This window comes from Amblyomma mixtum, chromosome 2, assembly GCF_055824585.1.
Source record: "Amblyomma mixtum isolate Tamu chromosome 2, ASM5582458v1, whole genome shotgun sequence".
Taxonomy (NCBI): Eukaryota; Metazoa; Arthropoda; class Arachnida; order Ixodida; family Ixodidae; genus Amblyomma; species Amblyomma mixtum.
The window spans coordinates 304,949,819-304,975,617 of record NC_143013.1 but is presented as its reverse complement, the minus strand read 5'-3'; the positions used below and the strand labels follow the sequence as shown (position 1 = coordinate 304,975,617).

General features: G+C 48.9%; 2 protein-coding genes across 2 annotated transcripts; one reads left to right on the top strand and one right to left on the bottom strand.

Moving 5' to 3' along the window:
* Positions 1-641: 641 nt before the first annotated feature.
* Positions 642-8,457, bottom strand: LOC149364771 (uncharacterized). Its single transcript, XM_089570189.1, has 6 exons — positions 8,283-8,457; positions 5,715-5,950; positions 4,068-4,227; positions 2,994-3,113; positions 1,592-1,704; positions 642-716 (listed from the first exon to the last, which is right to left on the bottom strand). The coding sequence occupies exons 1-6, from the start codon at positions 8,455-8,457 to the stop codon at positions 642-644; spliced, it is 879 nt and encodes a 292-aa protein (XP_089426315.1).
* A 1,122-nt stretch (positions 8,458-9,579) lies between these two features.
* On the top strand, positions 9,580-25,333 carry LOC149364770 (Na(+)/citrate cotransporter-like). The gene is made up of 14 exons (XM_089568753.1): positions 9,580-9,693; positions 10,751-10,900; positions 11,583-11,855; positions 12,740-12,746; positions 13,245-13,490; positions 15,277-15,349; positions 16,924-17,043; positions 18,086-18,205; positions 19,084-19,164; positions 20,532-20,639; positions 21,089-21,290; positions 22,285-22,446; positions 23,393-23,530; positions 25,106-25,333. Exons 1-14 carry the CDS (start codon positions 9,580-9,582, stop codon positions 25,331-25,333), a joined length of 2,022 nt encoding a protein of 673 aa, XP_089424879.1.
* Positions 25,334-25,799: the final 466 nt, after the last annotated feature.

Below are 25,799 nucleotides of genomic sequence, written 5' to 3'. Positions count from 1 at the left end.
CTAGGTGTTGGTCTCTCGGCTGTTGTGCCAAAAACACTATTATGACAGCCTTCGCCTTACCCCTACCTGAACGTCGTCAATATCTTCATTAGCACTTATTAAATTTACCTATGACCAGCTTACTTGTGCACTGTTCAAAACAATGTTCCATATAGTGCCACGGAACGCATTGATGAAGAGCCGTACATTATACGACGATTAAGTTTTTCATTACAGCTTCCGAGCGCGCGAAACAGTGCGCTATGAGGGGTATAACAAAAAAAAGAAATTCGCTCTTCATGCAAACCGAATTTCTCACTGTATGAGTTCTCTAACAGCACCGTGCACAGCGCCCAATACCAAGCAGCATGAGTCAGTCAGCCTATATGCGTACTTGTCCCGGTTTTTTTTTTTTGTTGTTGTTGTTGTTGTTGTTTTTGTTATCCTCACGTACTTGCGTGGCCGCAACGAGCTGTATGTCAGCTCTCTTTCTTCCAGTTTAGACCCCCGGCAAAGATGTGTCATTTCATATTGCGCTGACACTTCTTAAAACAAGGAAAGAAAAAAAGCAATGATAACCGCATTCTCATGTGACAAATGACGCCTGCCACCGGTGTCCACGGCAGTGAAATCCACGTCACGTTGACTGCACAATTGTGACGTCACCGAGGCTTCGGCACTTGCACCACACCAGCTTGGTCCACGTTGGGGCCCACGACATACTGTGTTTGGATGTCCTGCACAAAGCAAGGCAAACGAAACGCATTGCTCAATTAAGATTCTTATAAAAGCATGTCGAGGAGTTTTGCGAGCTTTAAGAGAGAAAAAAACGACCCAAGGGACACAAGATTTCGGTAACGATAAAGAAAAAATATACTGGCTCAGAACACGTTAATGTCTCGTTTCATATACTATAGTACGTAGTCAACTGAAACAGAAGTATTAACTAAGTACGCTCGTGCGCATTGGTGTGGCAAAGTTCTAGAACAGAAACAGAATGATGAACTTCTGAAATCAGCACGCGAAGTACAGAAACGTCAGCAGTAACTACAACACTGTTTATTCATAGGCGATGGCGTTAGAGTAGGCTGATTTCTTGGAGCCAATGCGGTGAAATCACATCTGAAATCTACAACATCTGCCCCTGAAACTATACCTCTGTCTACACTGAGCAAATATAATGAACTGAACACTGGGTGAGCAGGTGGGTGGGTGGGGTAGCGACGCTTATGGATGGTGTATGCGAATAGGTGGGCATCCCCCTAGATAGGAGTGTGGTGTATGGAGGTGGGTGAGGCTTTTGAAAGGCATAAAGAAGCTTCACTCGCCAAGGCTTCGAACGTCACCGAGAAGCTACCAAGGCTTCGAATGTCGCCGCTTTCGGAGAATGTCGCCCATAATGTTAACGCAGCAAAAAATTTCACCGTGATACAAGCTCGTACTTTGTGGCTGCTAGCAGTTCAGAGCTGGCGTGTGTAACAGAAGTTTCACGCTATCAAAAGCGAATCTCTTCGTCTCTTACTTCAGAAACAAGGTTGAGGGTTGACCAATAGGACTGGTGAGCAAGTTAAGGCCTCACAAGGCTTCAAGCTTGCTCTGCTTGAGCACTTACTCTGCCGCTGTAGCGGTTGTAGGCGATCTGGAAGACGATACCAGTGCCGACAGCGAACAGCGCCACCAGTACCACGATGGCCAAGATGAGAGTATGGTCCTGGCGGCCTCCGACTGCGAGGTGCGCAACGAGAAAGTACTGCACCATGTTCACCACTACTACCGCAGGAATTCCGTGTGATGCACACATTAGAGCCGCCATATAGGGCTACATCGCAAAGATTATAATTTCCTTCATTGTTTCACTAGCGCAATTAGCTGCACAAGGGCCAACAACCAGGGCGCTCGTTAGTCAAGGATTTTGGTGTGCTACATATTGTGTCGCCATCTAGGGACGAAGAAGTGAGTCGCTGAGTAGTACACGAGTGTTGGCGATGGTTGATGCCTGGCCTGTCAGTGCGTGGCTGTTTTCATGCTTGTGGAAGCGGTGAATGTCCACTATCTAAAAAATAAATATTAGGGGATGTAGCACATCTCAGGGTGATGGGTGAAGATGTCCGAATAAGCTAAAATCGAGTTGCAGGAAAGACTGGAAATATGTAAGATACTAATTAATCCGGTTTTATGGGTCAAAGTCGATGTATTCACTATGAGGCTCGCTGTAGAGGGGGCTGTGGATTCCTTGCACAGTACGAGCTGCACCTCTGAATATATGACTGGAAATCAACCCTGCTACATTCCGCTCAGTAGAAGAAATTCGGCGCTGTTAAGCCACCGCGGTGCTACGGGAATGGAAAAGCCGAAATGTTAAAAACCTACCGTTAAAGCCTCAAGTTGATGATGATATCCCCAGGTTTAATGGCACATACCCACGGCGGGGGATTGGCCAGGGTGCATAGCGGATACAAACGCACGCATTTAAAAGGAGTGGAGTATTAGGATAATTTTGGGACTCAAGTTCTGTCGCTCAATCGCTCAGTTTCTGCACTTCTTTTTTTTTCGTGCCTGGCTGCGCATGCATGCACTTAAGTAGTGACCGCAAGTAGCTTTATTAACTGGTGGTATGGAGGCTTATGGGGTTTAATGTCTTAAAGCTGCACATGGTCTTTCAGAAATGCACAATAGAGGACTTCTGACTACCCGAAATGTACTGGCATGGCACAGCACACGGGAGTCTTTTCATTTCACCTCCACCAAAATGCGGCCGCCGCGGCCGGGATAGCTCATAAGTTGCCTCAACCTGTTCCACCAATCGATCGCGGGTCTCACAAGTATCGCCGCACAAGTACTGCGTATATCCAGTAAACGTGGATTTAATAGGGGCATTTGGAATAGGAGGACCTATCGATTTGGGAGATACGGGAATAGCGAGGCGCCATTGCGCATGCGCGAAAAGGTAACCCGAGGGGCATAATTCTAAATGTCTCTAATGGCGTCCCCGATGGGGCGCGGATAAAACTCACTGCACAGGCGCTCGTCGCTGCCGTCGCCGCAGTTGTTGATGCCGTCGCAAACGAATCCCGACCAGATGCAGTGGCGGTTGCTGCAGGCGTACATGCCGGATTCGCAGTTTCCAGACAGATCTGCAGCAAGAGTAGTGACAAGCGATGGAAACAAACCAAAACGCGGAGCTCGCAGACAATTCTGGACACAGGTAGTTGAGTGCGGCCTTCACTCAAGACCGCACCCAAAAAATCATCGCCCTCATTACAAGTTACCCTGAATTGACATAAATTCAACGTATTCCCTAGACTGGATGCAGACACAGGAAGTCCGCAATACTTTGGAACGGCGTATGTTGTTAAGAGATGCGCGTAAGAACTCTTGAAATCAAGTTGTATTATTGCTTCAAGTATTTACGCATGCAGTATCAGTAAGAACAAAAAAAATGTCGCTATCATTGTCACTTACCTTGCTTGTAGAAACCACGTCATTACCTCTCACTGTATCCCATAAGCTCTCCTTAATCTATAGGGTTTTGCTCCTTCCGGACTCGCGATCACCAAGGGGTCTTAGCGCAGCAAGCGCTCGTTTTCACAAAGCCTAGGTATACTAGCCTTCAATAAAGCTGTTCTCCTGCCTTTTTTCTTTCTGACAGCTTCCGTATGTGCAACATACTCCATCTAAAGAGACACTGAACTTTGTTACAAGAAAGCGTCCGGAAAAGTATTAACCTTCATCCGAGATGAATTCTTCATTGCACAATGGCTGCTCGCGCCCTGCCACAAGGTGGCAATGCGTACTCCTGATCGTTTCTTCTCCACTCATAATTCATGCGCCAGCAAAGAGTCGTGCCTGAGTGTCTCTGTTCGACCGCAATACCACAGATAAGATGTTCCTGTAGAGGCGATACTCGCCGCAGTCTCGCAAAACTTTTCATTGGGGCGAGGAAGTCTGATGGTGATCGAGTGACAGTTTCGCAGTTCAAAGAGAGTGATGCTTCGCTGACTATGGTCTCTGTAAAAGGGCGTCTATCTCTCTTCAGCATGTGCGACAGCCAAGATGATGGCCGCCTGTACAAAAGCGCCTCAGCTCACCGCTGTCCTTGTAGCTGGTGAGCACCATTTCTATCTTTCCGGGCTTCTCGCCCCCGTCGTTGATGACCCACTCGAGGGTCATCTGCGATGTGGTCGTGCTGATGCTCTTGCCCGAAGCCTGTTTGCCGCACACCAGGTCCGGCTTTTCGGTCATGTAAATCTGCGAGGCACAGGTGGGAGATGTATAAAAGGACCAGCAATGTGCTCCTATCAGCGGCTAGCCTTTAGATTGTTTAATATGTGCACTGTTCCCGGTATCTCGGAAACGTGGGTTCAACCCCGACCGCGGTGGCCGGGTTTTGATGGAGGCAAAATGCAAGGTGCCTGGACACTGTTCAGCGTTACGTTAAAGAGCCCCAAATGGTCGAAATTAATCCAGAGCCGCTTACTACGGCGTCACTCGTAGCTCATGTGTCGTTATGGTTAGTTAAACAACTCGTACCACATACCACCACAATTTCCGACACCCGATGAATGTGCAAAAGTATTAAAATGAGGCCGAATCATAAACATACCTTATCTGCTTATATGCTCGGCTAATCTAGAAGCGATTTTCAGGGCTAATTTTCCATCGACTACCAACTTTCGGTTTAGTATTGTTAACAACTGTCTTCGAAGCGTGTGGAGCACCGAATCCGAGTATTTAGTACTTAGAGTGCTGGCCCTGTGGTTGACAGGAAGGGCCTCTGACCGAAAAGTTTCTGAAGTCGAGAGCGAAAAGTAACCGCGGGAATCTCTGCCGACGTACCCTTCATGACGACTGACCAGATCTGTTTTCATGAGCTTGCAAGTGGCTACACACCTTACACAAGTCGTGCACTCTAAAAACCGATTAGCCTCTATAGGAGTAAAAAGGGGTATAGGCTGTCCTCTAGAGCACTCTCTTGTAGAGTTTGAGCATGGTGGTGTTCTGAGCCAGTTGGTAAAGCATGTTTAAGGGAGGCGAAGCGCGAAAAAAGACAGGGACAAGAGAGACACAAGACACAGGACCAGCGCTACCTGGTCCTGTAGCGCTGGTCCTGTGTCTTGTGTCTCTCTCGTCCCTGTCTTTTTTCGCGCTACGCCTCCCTTAAACATCTTGTAGAGTGCTCTAGAGATGAAATCTACCCCAAGCCCTGGGGAAGATTTCATCATCACCATCATCAGCCTAACTACGCACAGGGCAAAGACCTCTCCCAAGTCTCTTCAATTGGGAGAGGCAAAGCATGCCAAATTTTTGCAGTTGCGAAGATTTTAAGCAAGTTTTCAACCATCTCTATTTGAGAGCCGCAGTATCTCCGGTGCCGCGTTTAAAAGCTTCCTGTCATTGCTAACTGCATCAAGTTACTATGCGTTGTAGTGACAATGTATCTCCGTTGCCAAGAGCAAGCATTTTTTATGTTTAGTGATCGAAATCTATTCCGAGACTAGGACAGCATACCCTGCCCCTAAGAAAGTCGACTAGAGGACAGCTTAATTCCTTTATAGTCCCATATGGGTTCATTTTGTGTTTAGAGTGCAACTGTTTGCAATCTCGTCAAGCTGCTCACATTCTACCAGTTTCTTTATTCATGTGGCCCGCAATTTCGTGCAAAAGTGTTTTTTTTTTATGTTCCCAATTGAACCTTACTGAAAGTCTGCTTGGCGCGCCATGCGTGTAGAAGATACCTTGAGGTACATGTAGCATATGAAGGGCTGCTCGACGGTGTCCAGCTTTATGAAGGAGATGGTGAGCCGCGCGTGCGACTCGGTCTGTATCTGGATCCGGCACTTGCTCACGCTGCGAGGCAGCACCCCCGAGCGGTGCGAGTAGATGGCCATGCTGGCCTTCTGGTCGCGCAGGCTCAAGTAGTGCGAGCGCTGCACCTTGGACGTCAAGCCGCCGCACGCCTCTTCCAGGTACACTGCGCGCAGAGCGGGAACATTGCGATATAAACGTGGATTACCCTATAAGAGAGTAAAAAGGGAGTAACAGCCCTTTAGAGCACTCTCTTTAAAGGACAGGGTGTGCTGCCAAATTACCCCGGAAAATTTCGATCACTATGCTTACTGTCAGCAACGGAGGCGAATTCCAAGCTGGAAACCATAGTAACTTGATAAAGTCTGCAATGGAAGGTGTCTTTTAAACGTGGAACCGAAGTTTTTGAGGTTAGTAGCTACAGGAAATTGAAACCTCAGTTAAAACCTTGGTACCTGCAAGAGCTTTGCATGTTTTGAAAAGGGAGTATGTTTCCATTGCCAACCTATAAGTATATTTTCAGTGATGCAAATCTACCCCGGGGCTTGACCAGCATATTCTTCACCACTAGGGAGCGCGCTAGAGAACCGCGTGCTCCCTGTTTACTCCCTTATAGGGAATTTCGTGCTTAGAGTGAGGGACCGGGCTCGCCTTGTGTATTTGTCACTAATTATGGTATTCGGCGGCCCCCACTTTATGCTTTTATAGAGGCACTGAAAACGGTTTTGGGATTACTTGATTTTCTATCAGAAGGTGGAGCTGCTCATTGCAACTCATTGCCTCTCATGCTTGTTCAGACATGTATTTTCTTGATGAGAGAAGCGCCTTCGGCGTGACGGTTTGGATTTTTTTGACAAAACTTCTGGTGTCATTGATGACAATAGTATCTAAGGGTACTGATAAGAATGAACTTCAGTTGGTATTTGTTGCGGTAGAAGCAATCCATTACCTGGTAGACGGGGGCGTTGCGTTAACGACCGACTCAGGTAGCATGAAAAGCAAGACCTGGCTAATAGGGAGCGCACGAATATTGTTGATCACTGCATTGCTTGCAGAGCTTGTGAACCGCGTTTCCGTTGCGTGTCAGTCCTAGGCAGAAGTAATGAAAAAACCGCTCGTGAAACCTTGGAGGCATTTTCCATAAGGAAATCAAGGTCAGATTGTGTGAGTGACGCTTCAGTTGTCATGTACAAAGCTGAGGTGAATTTTCTATCACGTCTAGTGCGATTACATTTGTCTCTGGCTGTTTTCAAGTGACTTTTAGACTGCGCCCGCGCAGGCCTGTGGATATATATGCCGTCGTGTTTCCCCCAATAAATCAGTTGCAAGTTAGCGCTCGTGTTTGTCTTTCGTTTTTTGTGTTCCTGTCATGGTTGCGCTAAAAACATGTATAATTTGTAATGAGGTAGATCTCGCAACTTTGGATCGTCGCTTTACTGGCAATAAATAGGGAGCTCTTATTTTATCGGGACTGTTTCTGAAAGGCCATTAGGATGACTGAGGCGAAATTTTGTTGGCATCCATGCTTTCCCAATCCGTGTTTTGGTGCGTTAGAAGCGTACCGTGACATTTTAGGTCGGTAACCCCAGTTTTCTGTAGCACGGAGAGCCACTAGGAAAGGAAGGTACATATGTTCGTCTTGCAGAGCTACTACTGACGGTAGCTGTGCGCGTGAAACATGCATAGTGTAGGTAGGCTGTCCTTTGTAGCCTAGGCTGCGTTCTGGTGGATGTAAATTATAATTATTCCGTTGCATACAGGCCTGTGTCCTCAAGAAACTGTCATAGTACCGGAGTGCGATGTGTACTCGTGAAGCACGACCGCAGAGTGACTTTGACCACATTTATTGCAAATCTACCGGTTACGTTACCACCCACATCAACTATTGATTCAACATTTAGCGCAGCCCCGCAAAGTGAAGTAGGTTTCCAAATAAGGGGTAATTACTGAATGAGCAATTACTCCGCTGTTACAAATCTACTCCACCTTGTGGGATTCTAATCACTGGACCAGCACCGTTCCCATTTAGAGTAGGAATTCGAACCAACCTTACCATCTGATCTGCCAGCCGTCCTGCTCAGCTCGGGTAGCTGGTTGGCCCGGGTTCGAAACCCGGACCAAGACAATTTTTTCTTCAACTACAAAGTTTGTGTTAAAGCAGTAATCTACGAAGTTTGTGTGTAACCTATTTAGCTTTCCTTTGTAGCTGTATGGCTGTGCTTGGGTGTTCGCTAACGAGTAATTACTCTCTTATTACACACCTACAATACGCCTACATGGTATCTGCTGACGTAGCTTTGCAGAACCACACTGCAGTGACACTTGCATACACCGCACTGCAGTGTGTCAAGCTCTGACTGACAAGATTTAACGAAACTCTGATCGCTATCTCTCTCATCACAGGATACAGTAAGCACTACCAACGGCGCAGTGACAGGGAGTCGTCAATCACCACAAAAGACTGTCTGTCCAGTAGATGCAGGCAAAGCGGTACCCACATTCGCGGTAGGACAGCGTGTACGTTGGCTTCTGGGCGGCGTTCCGCTGGGAACCATTGCGGTGTACCTGGCCGAGGAAGTCTCCGGGCAGGCGTCCGGGCAGACCGACCGCGGTCGCCAGCAAGCACCATGCGACGCATGCCGGTAGGGTCGCCCGGAGCCGCCCGGACTCCATGCTTGGTGCCCGGCAGGCTATTTACAAAACACTGGTCCACATGATCATGATGATGTCGCGACCACAGCGCCATCAGCAACACCGATAAAACACCAGCATACTATGACATCATCTTGACCTATAGATTCGAATTTATATCAACATCTTCAAGCTAAACAAGACAGTGAAAGACCAAACTGGTGGCTTTTGACTTCGTCCCACAGCCCCTATGGTGTCGAAAAATATGACGTGGATGGTATTTCTTTACTTGCAGCTAAGCGCGGGAAACCCATCGGGACAGATTGTAGCCGTGCAGTAGAACAGTTGCAGTTTTGCTGCATGATTTTTTTCAGGCCATCAGGAGTTTGATACGTTTTTATTGTAACTTTCACGTCCAACATTCTTGGACAAAAATGCTGAATATTGGAAAATTGTAAAGTACTGTTGTGGAAATATTTAAGGTTTTGGTCCATTCTTCCGATGTGTACCAAAATCTTTCTTATAATTTTTGTTTTTCACCGCTCCCATCTAGCAGTTAAGTCTGTCATATATAACGAATGGGGAACGCTTTTGCCGATAGCAAAACGTTTAGCAGCAAGAAAAAAAAAATGCAAGCCTGCCGACGTGATATCTGCGGATATATTGATTGCTTTAGTGAAATCTCACAATGCATTAAACAATGGCGTTCATAATTGTTGGGTATGTCTTTTTCTCTTGTATATGAGGAAGGGGGCGTCCCCTGCACTTGCCTCGCGCCTTTATCATCTCGCGAACGGGAAGAAGAAGTCGCACAGTATTCTCGAGCGTTCGTTCCTCCAGCCTGATCGTCCGTAAACGCCCAGATTCGTGGTCAGGCTTTTTGCTAGTTGCGTCTTTTCGTCAAAGCCATCGTGCTGAGTACACCGTCAGGCTGTTCCTAGCAACTTGGCTAGCTGCAAGGCGAGTTTCGGTTCCGCTGAGGGGAGAGTTCGAGCCGCACGTATGCGCTCAGCTTTCCCGGCACTTTAGCGCGAAGTAACTAAATAATTTGCCTGAGGATACGAGTAGTTCCTTTTTTCTTTTCCAGGCCTGCTATAAATAAGGTCGTCAGCGTGGCTAGAGGCGCTGTCTCCTACTCCGCGCGGCGCATCGACGTTGAGACGCATGGAGTCGACGTCTGCCGCTCCGCTGCGAAGCCAGGCACTGTCGGCGGCCATCGTGCTGCTCGGTTACACGGCACCGTTGTACGCTCTACCCGTTTACAGCAGCCGTTATCCAGTGAGCGCCACATTTATTGCTATCTTATGACGCGTAAAGCGGATTTCGGTTGCTCGTACGAGTACGCCTTTTTAATTGGTAAGGTTAATTGGTCATCTTAATTAACTAGACGTTGTTGGCCGCTCTGTAACGTACTCAACCCAAGCTTTCTGTGGTTGAGTGGTCAACCGAAGGAGCAGGGGTTCGAGCCCCGGTTCGACCGGGGCTCGAACTCCTTCTTTTCAGCGTAACTGGTTTTTTTTCCTTAGATGTTCTACGGTGGAATGACGTCAGGACCCTGTAGGCCAATCACGAATTGTGTAGTGACGCCTTCAATGTTGTACTTTGTAACCGTTGTGGGGTTGTTGGAGTGCTGCCCGCTCTAGATCATCAGTTTATGACGTCACATCGTGATCGACTAATGGGAATTTCGGTCTCACATAACCAGAGTTTCTGCCAAAGTAACGCTGTTGGGTTGAAAAATAAAAAGCTTCTCTGAACCTTTGCTCGGTGTATCACATTCGAGCCGTCTTACAGACCGTTATGGTTTGCGAGCGTTTTCTCCCGAACGACTGTCGTTATGAACTGCAGTACCACCCTTGCCCGCTTCTCACTCTCTCTTGACGAACTAAACATTACACCCAGCCCGCTTGGAGTGCTGCCTTGTACAAAACCGCAGATTTTTAGAACAGTGGAGCTGCGGGTCAGTTTTTCACACTTGCTCAAATGAGGGAAGGGTCCTGTCTTTAGCCTTTCTTACGTCCTGTTCAAAGCTTTCTCCATTCAGCTGTACAGATCTCATGCAGGCTCACCTTGGGCAAGCTGCACTGTAGAGACTATACAGGACTCGCGAGAGTGTGTTGTGTTCGCCTTTCTTTTTCCGATTCCTGCATTGTGCCTACACTGTGATATTAAGAAAAAGGAAAGTATATGTGCGATTATGCTGAGGATGTTCTTTTCTGTGACGGTGATATTAAGGAAAGGGAAAGTACTTGCGCGATTATGCTGAGGATGTTCTTTTGTGTGACTTGCGAGCCGGCCTGCAGAGAAACGGTCGAGTCACACCTGCGCGACGCAGGAGGCCCGCTGTGCGTACTGCCTGCTGGTGCTGGTGGTGTGGACACTGATGCAAGTGCTGCCGGTGCCCGTGGCTTGCATGTTCCCTCCGCTCGTGCTGGCCGCGTCGGACACCATCGGCGAAGACGACGCCTTCGCTGGTTACACGTCGGTACGACGAACGCTTCGCCCGCTCGGTGTCCTCGGGGCGGGCAACATCAACGGAGAGGCTCTGTGGCTCTCGTTTTAAAAGACGAGCTTATTTGCCCTTCCTACAGCTGCGAATTGATAATCTGCGCAGTTTGTGACATGTAGTTCCAGCAATATCGATCGAACGTTCGTCGCTTATATGCATTCGTTGCTGGTTTCTAAAACTGGTGCAAGTCCAGTCCTTTCTCCCTTGTTTGTTCATATAGTTTCCAAGAAACGCTGCTCCAGCTTCCACCAAGTGAAGCTATGGGACGTTCGAACTGAATTAATGAACCAATATTGCTTAAAGTAGTTCCTTATAATACCTCGATATGCAACCACATACAGTCGCCTTCAATGCACCGTTTCGCTGTGCATCGAAGCCGACTTTCGCCGGATATACATTTCCGTGGGCTACAGAAGCGAACAGGTTCACAACTGACGTCACCTCCGCAGTAACTCTTCTCCCCAAGTCAACTAAAAATTTCACAGGGACTCCTTGTGTGTTGGCAATGCGATAGCATTTGAAGCTTTTGAGGCCTTTACAGGAAGTGAATTTGCTTCCGGTCTGGTGACGTCACTTCCCTCCAGCGTTTTTTTCGTTCGGTGAGGGTTCTAATGCTGCCGCATTAATACCTCTGTTCGTGCCTACCTCTGCCTGCCAGCCGTACGTGCTGCACGCGGTGGCCGCCATGTTGCTCATCCGGCTGGCGCACTCGCTGAGCCTGTTCGACCGCGCCGCCATGGTGGTCATCCGCAGCCAGGGGGCGCGCGTGCGCTCGCTCGTGCTGGGCTTCGCGGCGCTGTCGCTGCTGGCCACGCTGTTCCTGGACAATGGCGTCACCACGATGCTCATGGCGGCGCTCATCGAGCGAGCCACCAGGGCGCTCCAGGACAACACCATCCAGACGCAGCAGAAGAAGGCGCTCTTCAACAAGGCAAGCTATTCCCTTTTATTTACTAATTTGCTTTATTCCGATTGTCTGCTGTGAGAAATTCTTTTTTGAAGACATCGCCTTTCCTTTATTTTTGATTGGTTTAAGCCCCCTATACTAAAGTGGCACGGGCAGGCAAGCTTTATTTTATATTTTTGTTAATAAATCCCAACCTAAGAAAACCAAAACAAAACCAACACCACAACATCAGCCCCTGCCGTCTGCGGTGTTGATCAGATCTTCTGAAACACTCAGCGGGCCGGACCGGATGTCTCTGGCGTACTTTAGGGGCACTGGCTACTTACTTATGTGGGAAGCCCTTAGGTTATGCACGTTTCGGTATCTGTGACGCTGCTTGGGAACAAAGGACTGCAGTCCTCAGAGCATTCATCTGTAACTGGCTACATCCTTGACTTGTCTCTACGCTTCGTAGTGCCTGAAGGCAAGGCACATAGAGCCTACACACTAATGGAATACAGCATACGTATCGCACCTATGATCCGTTAAACCACCCAGTAAAAACATGTTTGCGTCTGAAACTAGCACGATGCGGAGCTTTCAACATCCTCTGTACATCCTCTGCAAGGCAAAAATAAAGAAGTTTGAAATAGAGTTTGATTTGAACGCTTTCCCTCACTTTCGTCTTCCGATAGTAGCAGAATGTCGGCCTTATTCGGCTCTAATTCACTGAAAACCTGGCGGGCGGCGCCTTATCAGGCGCTATCTGTGGTTCACTGGGCAGCAAGTGTTTCCGAAAGCGCAGCCCAAGTTTTAGCCGCTCAACCAATTTAACGGCCATTTTTAATAGGAACAAAGCCCTTCTGTTGCTGACACGAGGCGAAAGCGAGAGCAGGCACGTACAAGCGTGTCTGCTATGCGCCCACTAGCTCAAAGGTATGTGCTCTAAAGCGATAGGCAAAATCTCTTTATTTTAAACTGGATACCTCTCAGGAGGGGCAGTGGGGCTAATAGGCGTAGAATGGCGATGGGAAAAATCACTCTTATTGTACAAACTGGTTGTACATTTTCACATAGGAGGGACCTGTGCGTGGTTACTTTAATCTGAATACAAACGTGACATATAGAAGGAACTGTAGCATAGACGAGGTGCGAGGTGTATCATAGACGAGGTTTTCACCATGGCGATGACAACACACCGAACCAATGTTCAGACAGCCGAAAGCATGCCATTCGTATAAGGCGACAGCATGTCACTCGTATAAATCGTAACGTTGGAGTGCAGAGGGAGAAGTTAAACTTTGGCAAACTATGGTGCCCATATCCTCACGAAGCAGGATATTCCTTTCTTGATGGTGGCCGTAATTGGTGTGCGAAGGCCTTCTCCGGCATTCCTTGAGTCCTTCTCATGCGTTCTGCACTTTGTAACCGCAGGCTACGCGTGGATTCTCCCGTCACCGGCGCAAGACGCTCGAGGACCTGCTGCTCAGAGACACGGAGCAAACCGACTGTCATTCGTCTCAGCAGCCGCTTCGCCAGCCGGAATCGCCTGCCGCGGTGGCCATCGACGACGAGGCCGAGGCTCTCTCGGAAATGCCCGAGCAGCCCGTCAAACAGTGCGCTTCGCCACCTCAGATCTCAAGGATAGCGCGCAAGTCATCGTTGCAGTGCGCGTCCAAGGTGAGAGGCGTAGCCCCGGAGCTTGCTGTTTGTGGAGGAGTTTCGACGCCTTCGATGAGGACAGATGCGGACAGCGAGGACAGTGCACAGACTGAGCAGACAGATGAATATGAGTGCACTCAAAACAGTCGTACGTCAGATAATAATTAAATACGCATTTGTTCACTGCAGGATAAACGGTCATCGTGGTGAACCCCAGTTACCTATTTATTACCGGTTTTACCGATTACCGATTGCCGATTACCGAGATTACCGATTTTAGCATTAAAATCTAGAGGATAATCCCTAGAGGGAATGATGCCCTGCTTTTAATGCGGACGCGAGGATGCACCAAGAAGCCGCCTACTTTCAGCATCTGTGCAGAGCGTTAGGCCTAAGTGGGATAACGCGTCGAACACCACAGGTGCCGCTTCTTGCGGTTCCTTCAATTCGCGCCCAAGCAAATAGCTTTGTTTGCATTCATTGCTTTTACAGTCTACAACGTCTCTCAGTATTTAGGTGTGTGCTTTCTGCCATGCCGAGGAATTATATCGCTTAACATTGAAGCTTGCCGATCCAGTATCCAACCTCTCTGGTTAACATCTCTCATTAGATCCACTATGGTTAAAGAATGGTCAGGAGAGGGCGTGATTAGGTCCTTATTTTCACGGTTTTGGCGCTGATAATCGATGCATGTCTCTTCTGGTATCACTGCACAGTCCCGGCTGCACGGCAACAACGCCGAGCCCCGGAGGATATCGATAATCGACCGTGGTATTGTCGTGCTGCCAGGTATCTCTTCTCCCACGCCGCCGAAGAAACGCGCCCCGAGCATCACGACAGCCTCTTTTGGCGCTACAGGAGGTGAGGGTTCCGAGTGCTTACGTTCTTCGTACAGAGATAGCAAGCGTAGACGTATACCGGACAAGCCGGGTGTCATTCTGCGCGTGCGCTTCTGTCGGGTGGTGACGCGCACCTGCCGCTGCGCATGCTCACATGCGCCCGGCTTGTCCGGGATCCTGTATTGGCGCTGGTAGATTTCTTCTGTATGTGTCTCAGTTGAGTAAATGACCGCTTATTTTCGTGCACAAAATCCCTTCTTCGGGTGTAACGAGACCCGAGCAAGCAAATGAAGACCCGGATATCCGGCGCTCTAATTACCCTGCCGGCAAAAATTCACATAACTCCAAAACACTACAGAGCGATGTATGGCATCCGAATCCCCATTTCCGCGTGATGCATTTTAAAATTTTTTATTAAGATCCCAGTTGTTCTTTACTTCCCGAGGAACCATCGGCCCGAAAATGGTTACGCACAACCTAGATGCGGTGTTACTCGTGTGTGCCCTCTAAAAGAAAGAAAATAAAGGGGGAATACAGTTTTCATTTTAGCGCGAAAGCGCTACTCCAGACGTACTACCAACCCCGAGCAAGAATCTTGTCTTGTCTTGTCGAGTAAGCTCGGGTTAGTTCGGAAAAGCATCGCGTAAGCTGCAGCCAATGGTAGGAAGCTCGGGAAAGTTCGGTGGAGCGTCGCGCCAGCTGTAGCCAATGGCAGGAAGTTCGGGAAAGTTCGGTGGAGCGTCGCGCCAGCTGTAGCCAATGGCAGGAAGTTCGGGAAAGTTCGGAGGTTCGTCGCGCCAGCTGTAGCTAATAGAAGGAACCTCGAGAAAGTTAGGAGGAACGTCGCGCCAGATGTAGCCAATGGATGGAGAAGAAGAAGAGGCGAAGAATTAGCACATGCTTTCGCACGTTTACCGGGCTTAACTACGTTAAACCCCTACTACTTTTTTTTTTTCGGCTGGCAGCACGACGCATGACACTGATGACTTCAGCCTTGGACACTGTCGGGCTCAAGGAACTCGCCTCCTGGGAAAAAGAGTAGGTCTACCTTCGTTCTACACGCAGTGGTTGATGCAGAATGTCTTTCGGCGAAAGTGCGCTGCCTATAGTCGGTTTTGCTGTTTCTGCATGACGCCTGACGGAACTGACGTGAGACGTTTATGAGACCTATGGATGGGACCTATATGACGTCATTGCAACAGTCGTGTTGTTTCGAATGACCTGCTCACCTTTTCATTCGTCACAACGCGAAAAAAATGTTTTTGCTGGCGAAGTTGCTCTCACCAAACTTCATGTGTTCTTTGTTAGTGTTCCTGACCATTTCCAAGTAACGCACTGATGTAAACTGCAGAAAACAATAGTTAAACGGACAACGAGTACATCTCGATACAATTTTTCTTCCCATTAAAAATCGATTCTGTGACTCATTCTGGCTATGTCAATTGCCCGGCAGCAAGAGGTACACTTATTGCCGAGAAAATTGCACTTAAGAATTTCCGATCACTCGAATCAAACTCATGACGCCAACATCAAAAACATTAGACTATCAATACAATTGATTCGGCAGAGAATACGTTCGCATCAGTGTTCCTCCTCGTGTTCCCTTTCCCCCTTTTTCCTCAATCCCCCTGTCACATCTGCAAGCGGAAAGTAGAACTCCTCACTTTCTACTATGCCACCTGCCAACCGAGGCTTCGGACGAACGGGCACATTTTTCCAAAATGGGGGTTCTACTGCTAACGCATTAAAAGGGCTCCGTGATCACCGTTTTTAAGTGAATGGCGGCGTAGCGTAACCTCTAGTATCCACGCGAAAACTGTCGACGCACCGCAGTTTACTTGAGAAATCTGGCGGTGATGGCGACATCTGTAATATCATTTTTGGCGTTTTCTACCTTACAAAAGCTCTATTTCCTATGAAAGCAGCGTCTTTGTCATTAGAATGCGGTAATTATTGATACAGGCAAACTTCAGTTCGTCATGAGCGTCCCCTCCATACAAGTATTAGGACAATAATATACAATTTTTGTTCTCAGTAAAATGTGATTCGCTGGCTATCTGGTATGTACGTTGACGGTTGTCTGGCAGCAAAAGACGCATTTATAGGCGAGAAAATAGACTTCAAAAATCTTTCGACCAGTCAACTCAAACTCATGACGTTCTTACCGAAAAAGAACAATTGCCACTGTTTTGAAGCGAATGGTGGTGTAGCGTAGCCTCTGAGATCCGCGAATAAAATCGGCGTCGACGCAAGCACTTTACTTCCGAAATCAGCCGATGATGGCGACACCTGTATTTTGTTTTCTGCTCTTTTCTTGCCTATCAAAGACCCGTTTTTGGTGAGAGTGCTCTCTTTGTTATTAGAACGCGGCATGCCATCGTTACAGGCCTACTTATTTTTGGACTCAGTGTCATTTTAAGACTGTCACCGCCTAAAACAAAGCGGACAAGTCCTCTGTCCTTTCCTTAAGGGTCAAGTGTTGTCCCAGTGAGGACTGCCTCCAGCAAATGAAGCGTAGACTCATCGATGTATCAGTCTGTGTGCCTCAACCGCGGTCCGAGCAACAAGGCACGAGGATACAGCGATGGCTAATCGCCGCGCGTGCCTCGCAGGCGCTGCTTGTCCATACAGCGGGACCTCCTCCAGGGTGCAGTCATGGTGGCGGTCATCGGCTCCATAGTCAGCACGCGAGGAAACATGGCCAACGTCTTCCTCTTCAGCTACCTACGCATGTGAGTGCGCTTGCACTGCCACTGCACTTTGGTGGGTCGGGTCTGTACACTATAGTTAAAGGAGTCAATCGTGGCACTTCGTCTGTGCTGTATAGGACCTCCATGACGAGGATTTTAGGATTTATTTCGGCCTCATGGAGGCCATTAACATTCACTGGAAACTCGTGAGAGCGACTTTATTGCACTTATCTCCGTAGAAATGCTTCATACGCGGTCAAACTCGGGATAAACGACCTCTTTACGAACATCAAAGCGTCACAACCGCTGAATCACTACGACACATGTCAAGCATTCCTGGACATTACAAACTAGCACTATATGTTGGACGCCAGTAAAAAGGAACAGCGATTAACTAATGGGATGGGGATAATTTAACCTCTGATTTTGAGAAAACTAGTGTGTCGCGAGGGATTCTGCGCGAACATGATTACCATGGCCGACTGTTACTCCTAGACGTAATGTCTTGTCTATTAAATGCTTCCTGCGCTCACGCCAGTTATTTCCGACGGCCGTAGAAAATCTATAGGATGCAATAAAAATTCGAAATTAGAAAACATTAGAAAAGCGGTTACCGATGGCAGTTCGGCGTATCGGGGGCTTATCGGACTATCGCCGGCCTCAGCGACGGTGGAAAGCCTGTATTCACGTATAGAGCCAGCTACTGTTAAAAAGCGGCTCACATACCTTTACTTGGGCGACCGAGTCGGCGTTCCGCAGGCGTGCGCCATTATGGACATGCTTCTTTGTCTACTCCCATTTTTATCACGCTTCTTCATGCGTTGCCGTCCACGGTGCACCTGCAGCAGCCCCCTATGAGCTCCTGCAGCTTGCGAAAAGCATTTGACATCACCCTCTGGGTGAACGTGTTGGTTGCCGGGAGCATGTGAAAACGAAGCTGGTTTGTATCTGACTTCTCGCAACCACATTGCTTTCTCTACACCTACTCTCAATAGAGCAGAAACAAATGTAGATGCCTATGCTGAGTTAACTGAGCATACTGTAGGGGGTAGACCTATCGACGAGGCTGCCAATGCATTTGCAGGAGGTTCGCCCGTTCTGCCGCGTTGCACGTCACCAGCTGGGTGACGATCGTCTTTCCCGTGGTCGGATGCGGACTGTTGGCCTGCTTCTCCATCATGTACTTCGACCTGGTGCGACAGTAGTAAGCCCACTTTGGTTTTCCCTACTATCTGCCGTAAGGCTTCTTGCGACTTCGTTATGCGACTCCGGAGAAGGTTCAGCTGTGTAATGTCAACAGCAGCCTGATGAGGATGGCGAGGCACAGCTGCCATCATCTTAGCCCTTGCGCTAATTATTGATTGCAGTCATCGCCATCGTGTCAGTAGACGTAGCTCCAGTTCTCATAGTCGAGCGTTCGGCCAGCGTTTATAACGCTGTAGCAAGGGACAGTAGGCAAGTACGCGTGCCTTAATTTGATATACCACAGTCGTCTCCTTCAGAGAGGGTTGACACGTTAAGACGTCAGGGGCTTGGAACACAATGCAGCATGCTTCAGTGTGTACCTGCAAGGAAGCCTGGCAAGCCAACTAGCGAGCCACTGTTCATTCAGCCATGATACTATAGCAGTTTACCTTGCTTCCTTAATTCACTTCCGCGCTTATATTTAGCGATACCGTTTCCTTGCTTCATAGCTGGTTTGTTTGGCAGACCGTATGAAGAAATGGGCTTGGGCAGGGCATGTAATGCGAACGCAAGATAACCGTGGATTCCAAGGGAAGGGAAGCGTAGCAGGGGGCGGCAGAAAGTTAGGTGGAAGAATGAGATTAAGAAGTTTACAGGACATGGTGGCCGCAGCTGGCAAAGGACACGGTTAACTGGAAAGACACAGGAGAGGCATTTGCCCTGCAGTGGGCGTAGTCAGGCTGATGGTGATGACGACTTTGCAAAATCTAGCTGTATTTCTCAAAGCTGAGACGTTACATACGCAGCCAAGCCGAAATGTACATTTTAATTGGTTATGGGAAGAGGCGTGTACATGCAAGCGGGATTCCCTCATCAATCACTTTTCTGCGCATTCAGCGACGCCGAGGAAGACGAGAACACGCGCCTGGAGATCCTCAGGGTCATCGAGAGGCAGACCGAGGGCCTAGGAGCACTAACGTGAGTGGCCGCGTGTCGTGATCCGGGTGCTAAGCTTGGTGCAGTTTACATGTCGCTTGAAGAAATTCTGACAATTCTTGAGCTGCGCATGAATTTTGAGCAGTTGAGCTCTTTATTTGCCAGCAACGTTCCTATATAACATGCATAGCTATATCGTTAAGGGAACGCTAAGCAGCCATGCAAGCTATGAACTACGTCACACTTGGGAAAGAACTTCAAACTTACATTCACGCCTGTGGGTGCAAATTAGCCGCAATGAGTCACGACTCTGGCAACGCATCACTAAAGGGACCTTCTTAGACCAAACATGAAAAATGTTTTCCTTTTCAGTGCAATTGCTGCCTCGTGCATATAAACACCCTACGTTTGACACCTATGGATCGAATTAAGATCTTACAGTTTACTAAGTAGTTCACTCGTACGCGCGGTATCGCGGAAATATTCAACCATATTTTTAAGCCCCGTTCACTCGTCTCCCACAATTTTTTTTTTCGGCTGAAGAAATTTCTGAAACCTAACTGAGAACCCCTGTGCTGCGGCTTTGTCAGCGTATTACACTTCACGTGATTTCTCGGCCTGTCCAGGATCATAATCCTCATTCAAATGTCACCCACTGCGGTAGCTCTGTAGTCATGCCATTAGGTTGCTGAACATGCGGTAGCGAGATCGAATCTGTCTATATCGGTGCGATATCAATGCGACACGAGTGACCGGTGATCAATTTTTTTTTCCCGAAGCCCTCCACTGTGGCGACTTTCTCACTCCCCTTCTCGCCCTCCGCTTTATAGCTTCCCTCGCGGCGGCGTTGAGGTGTCCACAGAGAGAGGCGCTTATTGTGCCTTTCGTTCATCATATAAATTCGTTAATATTAGAGGAATAGGGGCAAGCAGCAATGGCGACCTCCGTAACGCGTGACGTGCTGCGAGCGTTATGACGTCATTGAAACCTGCCTACCATGGCGGGTGGCAGTAAAACTAACGATTGGTCGCGAGAGGTTGCTCGGGGAGAGCAACCTGTCTTGCAAACCCCGCCGGTGGCAGCACCTGCCGTCGCAGGGCAGTGGCGAACCCCCTTAACCACTGCACCGCTGCGCCTGGAGTGTTATCAGGACTCCCAGCGATCTATGAGTGTAAAGGAGAGAATGGCCAGTTCCTCATATATGATATAGCGTTAGTGACAACAATCAGCAGGGACAGAAAATTCTAACGCATTCAAACGATCCAGCGAGCATCTCTTAAAAGTTTTTTGTTCATCAAACCTGCGATGTTCTCACCACGCTAGGGAGACAGTGGGTGCCTTACATAGCATGGGACTTATTTTTTCATGCTAACGAACCCTCTTCTTTTCGCCACCTTTGCGCCTCGCAGGCATCCCGAGCGCTTCGTTCTTACCGTGGCCGTCGTCGCCGCTGGTCTCTGGGTCGTCATCAACGCGGCGCTCTCGTTCACCAGCGGCGGCCGCTTCGTGGGACTCAGGTTCGTTCACACGCGTCTCACTCCTACACTGCCGCTGCCCGTTCCAGTTCTTGCTTTCACCGTTCGTTAGTTTCCAGACTCTATTCGGCAGCGGTGTCATATGTATTACCTCCCATGTTTCGTCGTAGACTCACTATTGTGGTAATTCAGCAGCCTTATTACGCGTCCTCACCCGCGTCCACCGCGCCTCAGCTGGACCACGAGAGGTGTTTTGCTGTAGTTTTCTGTTTTTTGTGGCCTTTCATTTTCTCCAACTTAGACCAGAGGAAATGCGTTGCCAAGGAGAGAGACATGCGCACGGAATGATTGCTCATCGTTGTCTGTGCCGCCTTCTACCGCACGGCTTTTGCAGCGCGCGTTGACGTTTAGCGCCGCAGTGCCCGCGTAAACGCGGCCTCGGTGCGAGGTGGCTAGCGTTATAACGTATACCTAACCTGTCTCACCCCCAGCGAGCAGCAGCTCGTGGTGCTGGACTACATGCTGGTAGTTTTTTTCTCGTCCGCTGCTGCTGGTTGGCACGGGGGCAGCGCCGGCAGAGCGGCACCGTCGTCCACTCCGCCGTTCGTCGACTGGCGCGCCCTGTGTCCCCACATGCACTGGGGACCGCTCGTGATCCAGGGCTCGGTGTCCTGCATCGCACGCGCAATGCAGGTGGGTGGCGGTAGCGGTAAAGGTGCCGTGCTCGACTGAGTGAGGCTATCTTACCAGTACTCACATATGTGGCAGAAACGTGGTGGCTAACGAAAAAGGATCAACTTAAGGAGTGAGGATGAGTTAGCGGGAGGGTATGATTTAAGGTGTGCGAGTGTGTGAGTGAGGAACGAGTGCGGTGAGTGGGTGAGGTGAGCGAGTGTGATGAGTGAGTGAGGAGCACAAGTGAGGTGTGCGGGCTAGTGAGTGAGGTGATCGAGTGCGGTAAGTGAGCAGGACGAGTGAGGTGTGCAAGTGTGATGAATGAGTGATGAGGGAGTTAGGTAATCAAGTGAGAAGAGAGTGCATTGGTGAGGAAAGCAAGGGAGGAGAGTGCGAGCCAGCAAGCACAAATCGCTATTGCCTCGCATAGCTGGCGAAACGGCGTAAGCGCTGAGACGGAATTAGCATCTCGTTTTCATTGTGTCTACACTCAATCAATCTGTTTCAGGAAAATTTATGCACAGCTGTGACATTGCAACACACTTCCAAGGACAAATCTGTGCTGCGGACCTTAAATGGCATTTCTATTTCAGTGCATTCGGAGCTTGAAAAAGCGAAGCATTTCTGAAATTAACGCATTTATTAACATTACGTAACGCACACTACACCAGCGTTATGCTAGGTGGCAGCTGCAGATGCAGATTTCACAGCATTAATGATAACGCGGCTTTGTTGCAAATCTTTCTTAAGAGACTGGGCTTTCAATGGCTTACTTAGTGTCGTTCAAAAACACCCTACCGATATCGCACCTTGCCGGACCGCTACAGCTAACGTCTTCACATGTTCTCTCTGGGAATGAAAAGTCTGATTAGTTTTCGCGGCTATTCTTCTAGGTCTACCTTTCTGTCGCGAGCAGGGAGATTCGATTCTTTCTTACCGATTGTCCTCCCTGGTGAATAGGCGCACATGCTGTGTTAGACGCTCCTCCGAGGTGCGCCATCTCGAAGCGCAGGTGAACGGCGTGACTTTCTGGGTCCAGTCCCTGCTCAACGAGTTCAGGCCGTTCGCTCCAACCACGATCCAGATCGTCCTCACCGTGCTGTCCTCGGTGCTGACCGAGTTCGTGAGCATAGACGTCACCGTCACAACGCTGCTACCCATCGTCGTCGACCTGGCAAGTACATTCCACGTGAATATATATGCGCGTACAGTGCTTCTAAATTACTTTCAGTTTCTTTCAATGTTTTTTTTCGGCTTACCCCGTTTCGTCTGCAACGCTCAGTACCAGTCGTGACGCAGCCACGCTCTGGACCGCGTAGTGCGTAGATTTCCTCTTCTCAAGAGGCGAACGATAGCTCTTGGATAAACTCCATGGCCTGTTTCTATATACCTCTTCTACCGGTCATCAAAGTGTACCAGTAAGGAGGCTTACCCCTTAAGCACAAAACAAAAAAAAAGTGAGAGGAAGCCCGCACCAAACCAGAGGTTATCGCAGGCAAAAACAGTTGAAAAGTAAAGAAAAGAGGCCAACGCCCAGGAGAAAACTTAAGAAAAACCAGTTATAAAAAAGGCACAAATGACAGCCGGGCAATGGTGATTTGTAGTGCAGAGAAGCCCCAAAAGGTTTAATAATTAAGGAGGAGGAATGGAAACTCGGTTGGGTCCAGCGTGCCCAATAGCTTCAGACGTGCTCGCTGGTGGCCAGGAGGATGGAAGATGCGGGCATGTGTAGGAAGGAAGAAAAGACGAGAAAAGGAAACGAGAGATAAAAAATATGAGGTAAATGGGCCTCGGAAAGCAGAAGGGGTAATTATAAAAAAAATGGGGAAAGAGGAAAGTGAACCAAGATAAATGGGCAAAATTTCAGGAACGGTGGTCTACTGTCGGCACGAATATAGGAAGGCTCAGACTTATTTTCGTCTATTTTTTAAAACACCTGCTTTTACTTTTACAGCACGCATTTTCGTGCCATCGGTCTTTCCCTTGTGCAGTGTAAATCATGAAAGTGAGAGATACGCTTTGGAAACTCTTTGTAGGGATGCTCGCAATGTGAGCGTAAAGCCTGCCAAGAAACATCAAATATTCTGGACGCCTGCCTGAAGACCACTGTTTATGCGCAGGCCCTGAAGATACAGTGCAACCCCCTCTACTTCGCCATTCCCGTGACAGTGGCGTCGTCGACGACGCTCATCCTGCCCACGGCGGCCATGCCGATCGCCATACTTGACGACGTTGTCACTCTGAGCCGGCGCAAGTTGGTAAGACGCCGGTTCGCCTCGCAGCCCACGAGTACTCTTTGTGTGCCGCAGCGTGTTCCGTCTTAGTTCGACAGCTGTCTTTCTTTCACCAGACCTATCTGTCTTCTGAATAACAGAGCGAGAGCACGGCGGTCAAGATGTATTAAAAAAAGTCTTCGCATCGCTGAAGCTATATACTGATGCAGAAATGCAGTGTGAAGACAGCTTGCGCAACTTTCTCGAAAAACGCGAATTCCTGCCTAAGTCGCGAAACTTAGCAGGAAGTAGCGTAAGCGTTACCTGCATTTTTTTTTATCTCTACCCCTGTCATCCTTTCCATAATCCCTGCCTTCACTGCGCGGTCCGTGTTCCCAAGCAATGCTGAGAGGCACTGCTATCGCTCCTTTCCCTGTAACTACTTATATTCTCTACCACAGTCGTACGCAGATCATCCGAAAATCGTTTCGAAGCATTTGGAGAAGTATTACGATCACGCGCTTCCCACCAGTTCTCTATTTGTAACCCCTTGATAGGCGCGGACCAAGAGTATTAGAGGCGTTTGAAGCGTCGAACTCGCAAGCATCTCTGTTCTTATGAAACGTGAATGTCTGTTTGTAGATTTGTGTTGTCTGTCGAGGCAATGGTGCGTTGTCTAAGAATACCTAACCGTCAGTTCTTTGTGGCCATCATAGTGCTGCCATCTATCATGCATATAGGGAATGCTGAATGTCAGGTCTTGGCTCCGATCGACAAGTGACAGAGGATCTATACAGGAACGAGGATGCGTGTAGCAACAGCGAAGCTTATATAGCGGACGCGAACGTGGAAAGCTCGAGGGGGAGGCGCAAGGATCCATTCACGTATTAAATCGGGACGAGTGCTGATCATTTTATCCTGATCCTAGTCCGTCATTATTTCCTTACATCCTTAAGTATAAGGAAGCGGCTTGAAGCGGCTTGGAAGCGGCTGAGGACATCGCAGCGCCAGCATACTATGCAAAAAGAAAATGACTGCGATTGTGTGTTTGACCAGCTATGCCGTTCGGGCTTTTGCTGTTGGTAATAAAATGAAGAGACTGTGCCAACATCGGTGCGGAGCCCGCTCAGACGGCTTCTCGCTGCCGATGACGTCACCTGACATCACGTGACCAGTTCAAGAGGCGCTGACGCCACGTGATATGTTACGCCAACAACGTCGCTCAGGCCCCAAGTGGGTCATTAAGAACTTCGCTGTAAATGTAATGCGCCGAACGAATAACCGATGGTCTGTTAGTGCAAACAGAGTTGATTCAAGCCAAAGGAAAACGTAACCCAGGGCGGCCAAAAGTGAGGTAAGGGTGAGATTGAGAAGTTTGCATGTACAGTGGTTGCGCCTGTCGCAGGAGCGGAATGCTCTTGGAGAGCACTGGGAAAGGTCTTGTTTACTGCAGTGGACGTTATCCGGTTATCCGGCTGATGATGATGCTGGTGGAGGTAACGGTGGTGGGGATGGTGATATCTACCTCTACAGCTGGCCTTTCGCACGATTGTTCCTAAGAAACTCGTTCGTTTAGAGGCATTTCACTGACGCTCTTTTTTTTTTCTTTGCCGTACGTAGCTCATCCACGGCACGTTGGTGAAGGTGGTCACTCTGACGTCGCTCATCCTCACAATGAACACGCTGGGTGAGACGATGTTCTCGTGGAGCGAGCTGCCCAGCTGGGCACTGCAGCTCCAGTCGGCGCCCAACGCCTCCTCAGTCGCGGAGGCGACGCGGCTCTTCGGCTCCTCTGAACGTCCGCGGTCTCCACTCCCTCCGCCGCGGCTAGACCAGAAGAGCGCGTGACTCTGCGCTGCGGCGCATGACAGGGGCACGGACATCGAGGCCACTTATTCCTAGAGGCTTTATATCTTATTCTTTCACTGTGCCACCTGTGGAATGCTAACTTTATGACGTGGTCTCAGCAGAGCAAATCCCCCTTCGCTAGTGCGACCTGTGGTTACGTGTGCTTGCGGCATCACCCAAGGACTTCCAGTGCGCGTCGATTAGACACTGGGTTCCAAATGATTTCGTGATGCATTTTAGGCGTGGTCTTGCGCATTCGCAGAAGCAACCTGGATTTTCTCGATTTATGCATGATGTATATAATAGTGCTTGCCTCCCGCAGTTACTTTCTGGTTTCTCTATAGTCATCGAAACTTTGCTCAGCGCGAATATTTGCGATATATTCTATGAAAATTGTTCTTACCTTATAACGCTTTAGTGTGCCGCTAGTAAACCACAGCTACCGTTGCCCTCCTTGTCACAAGCG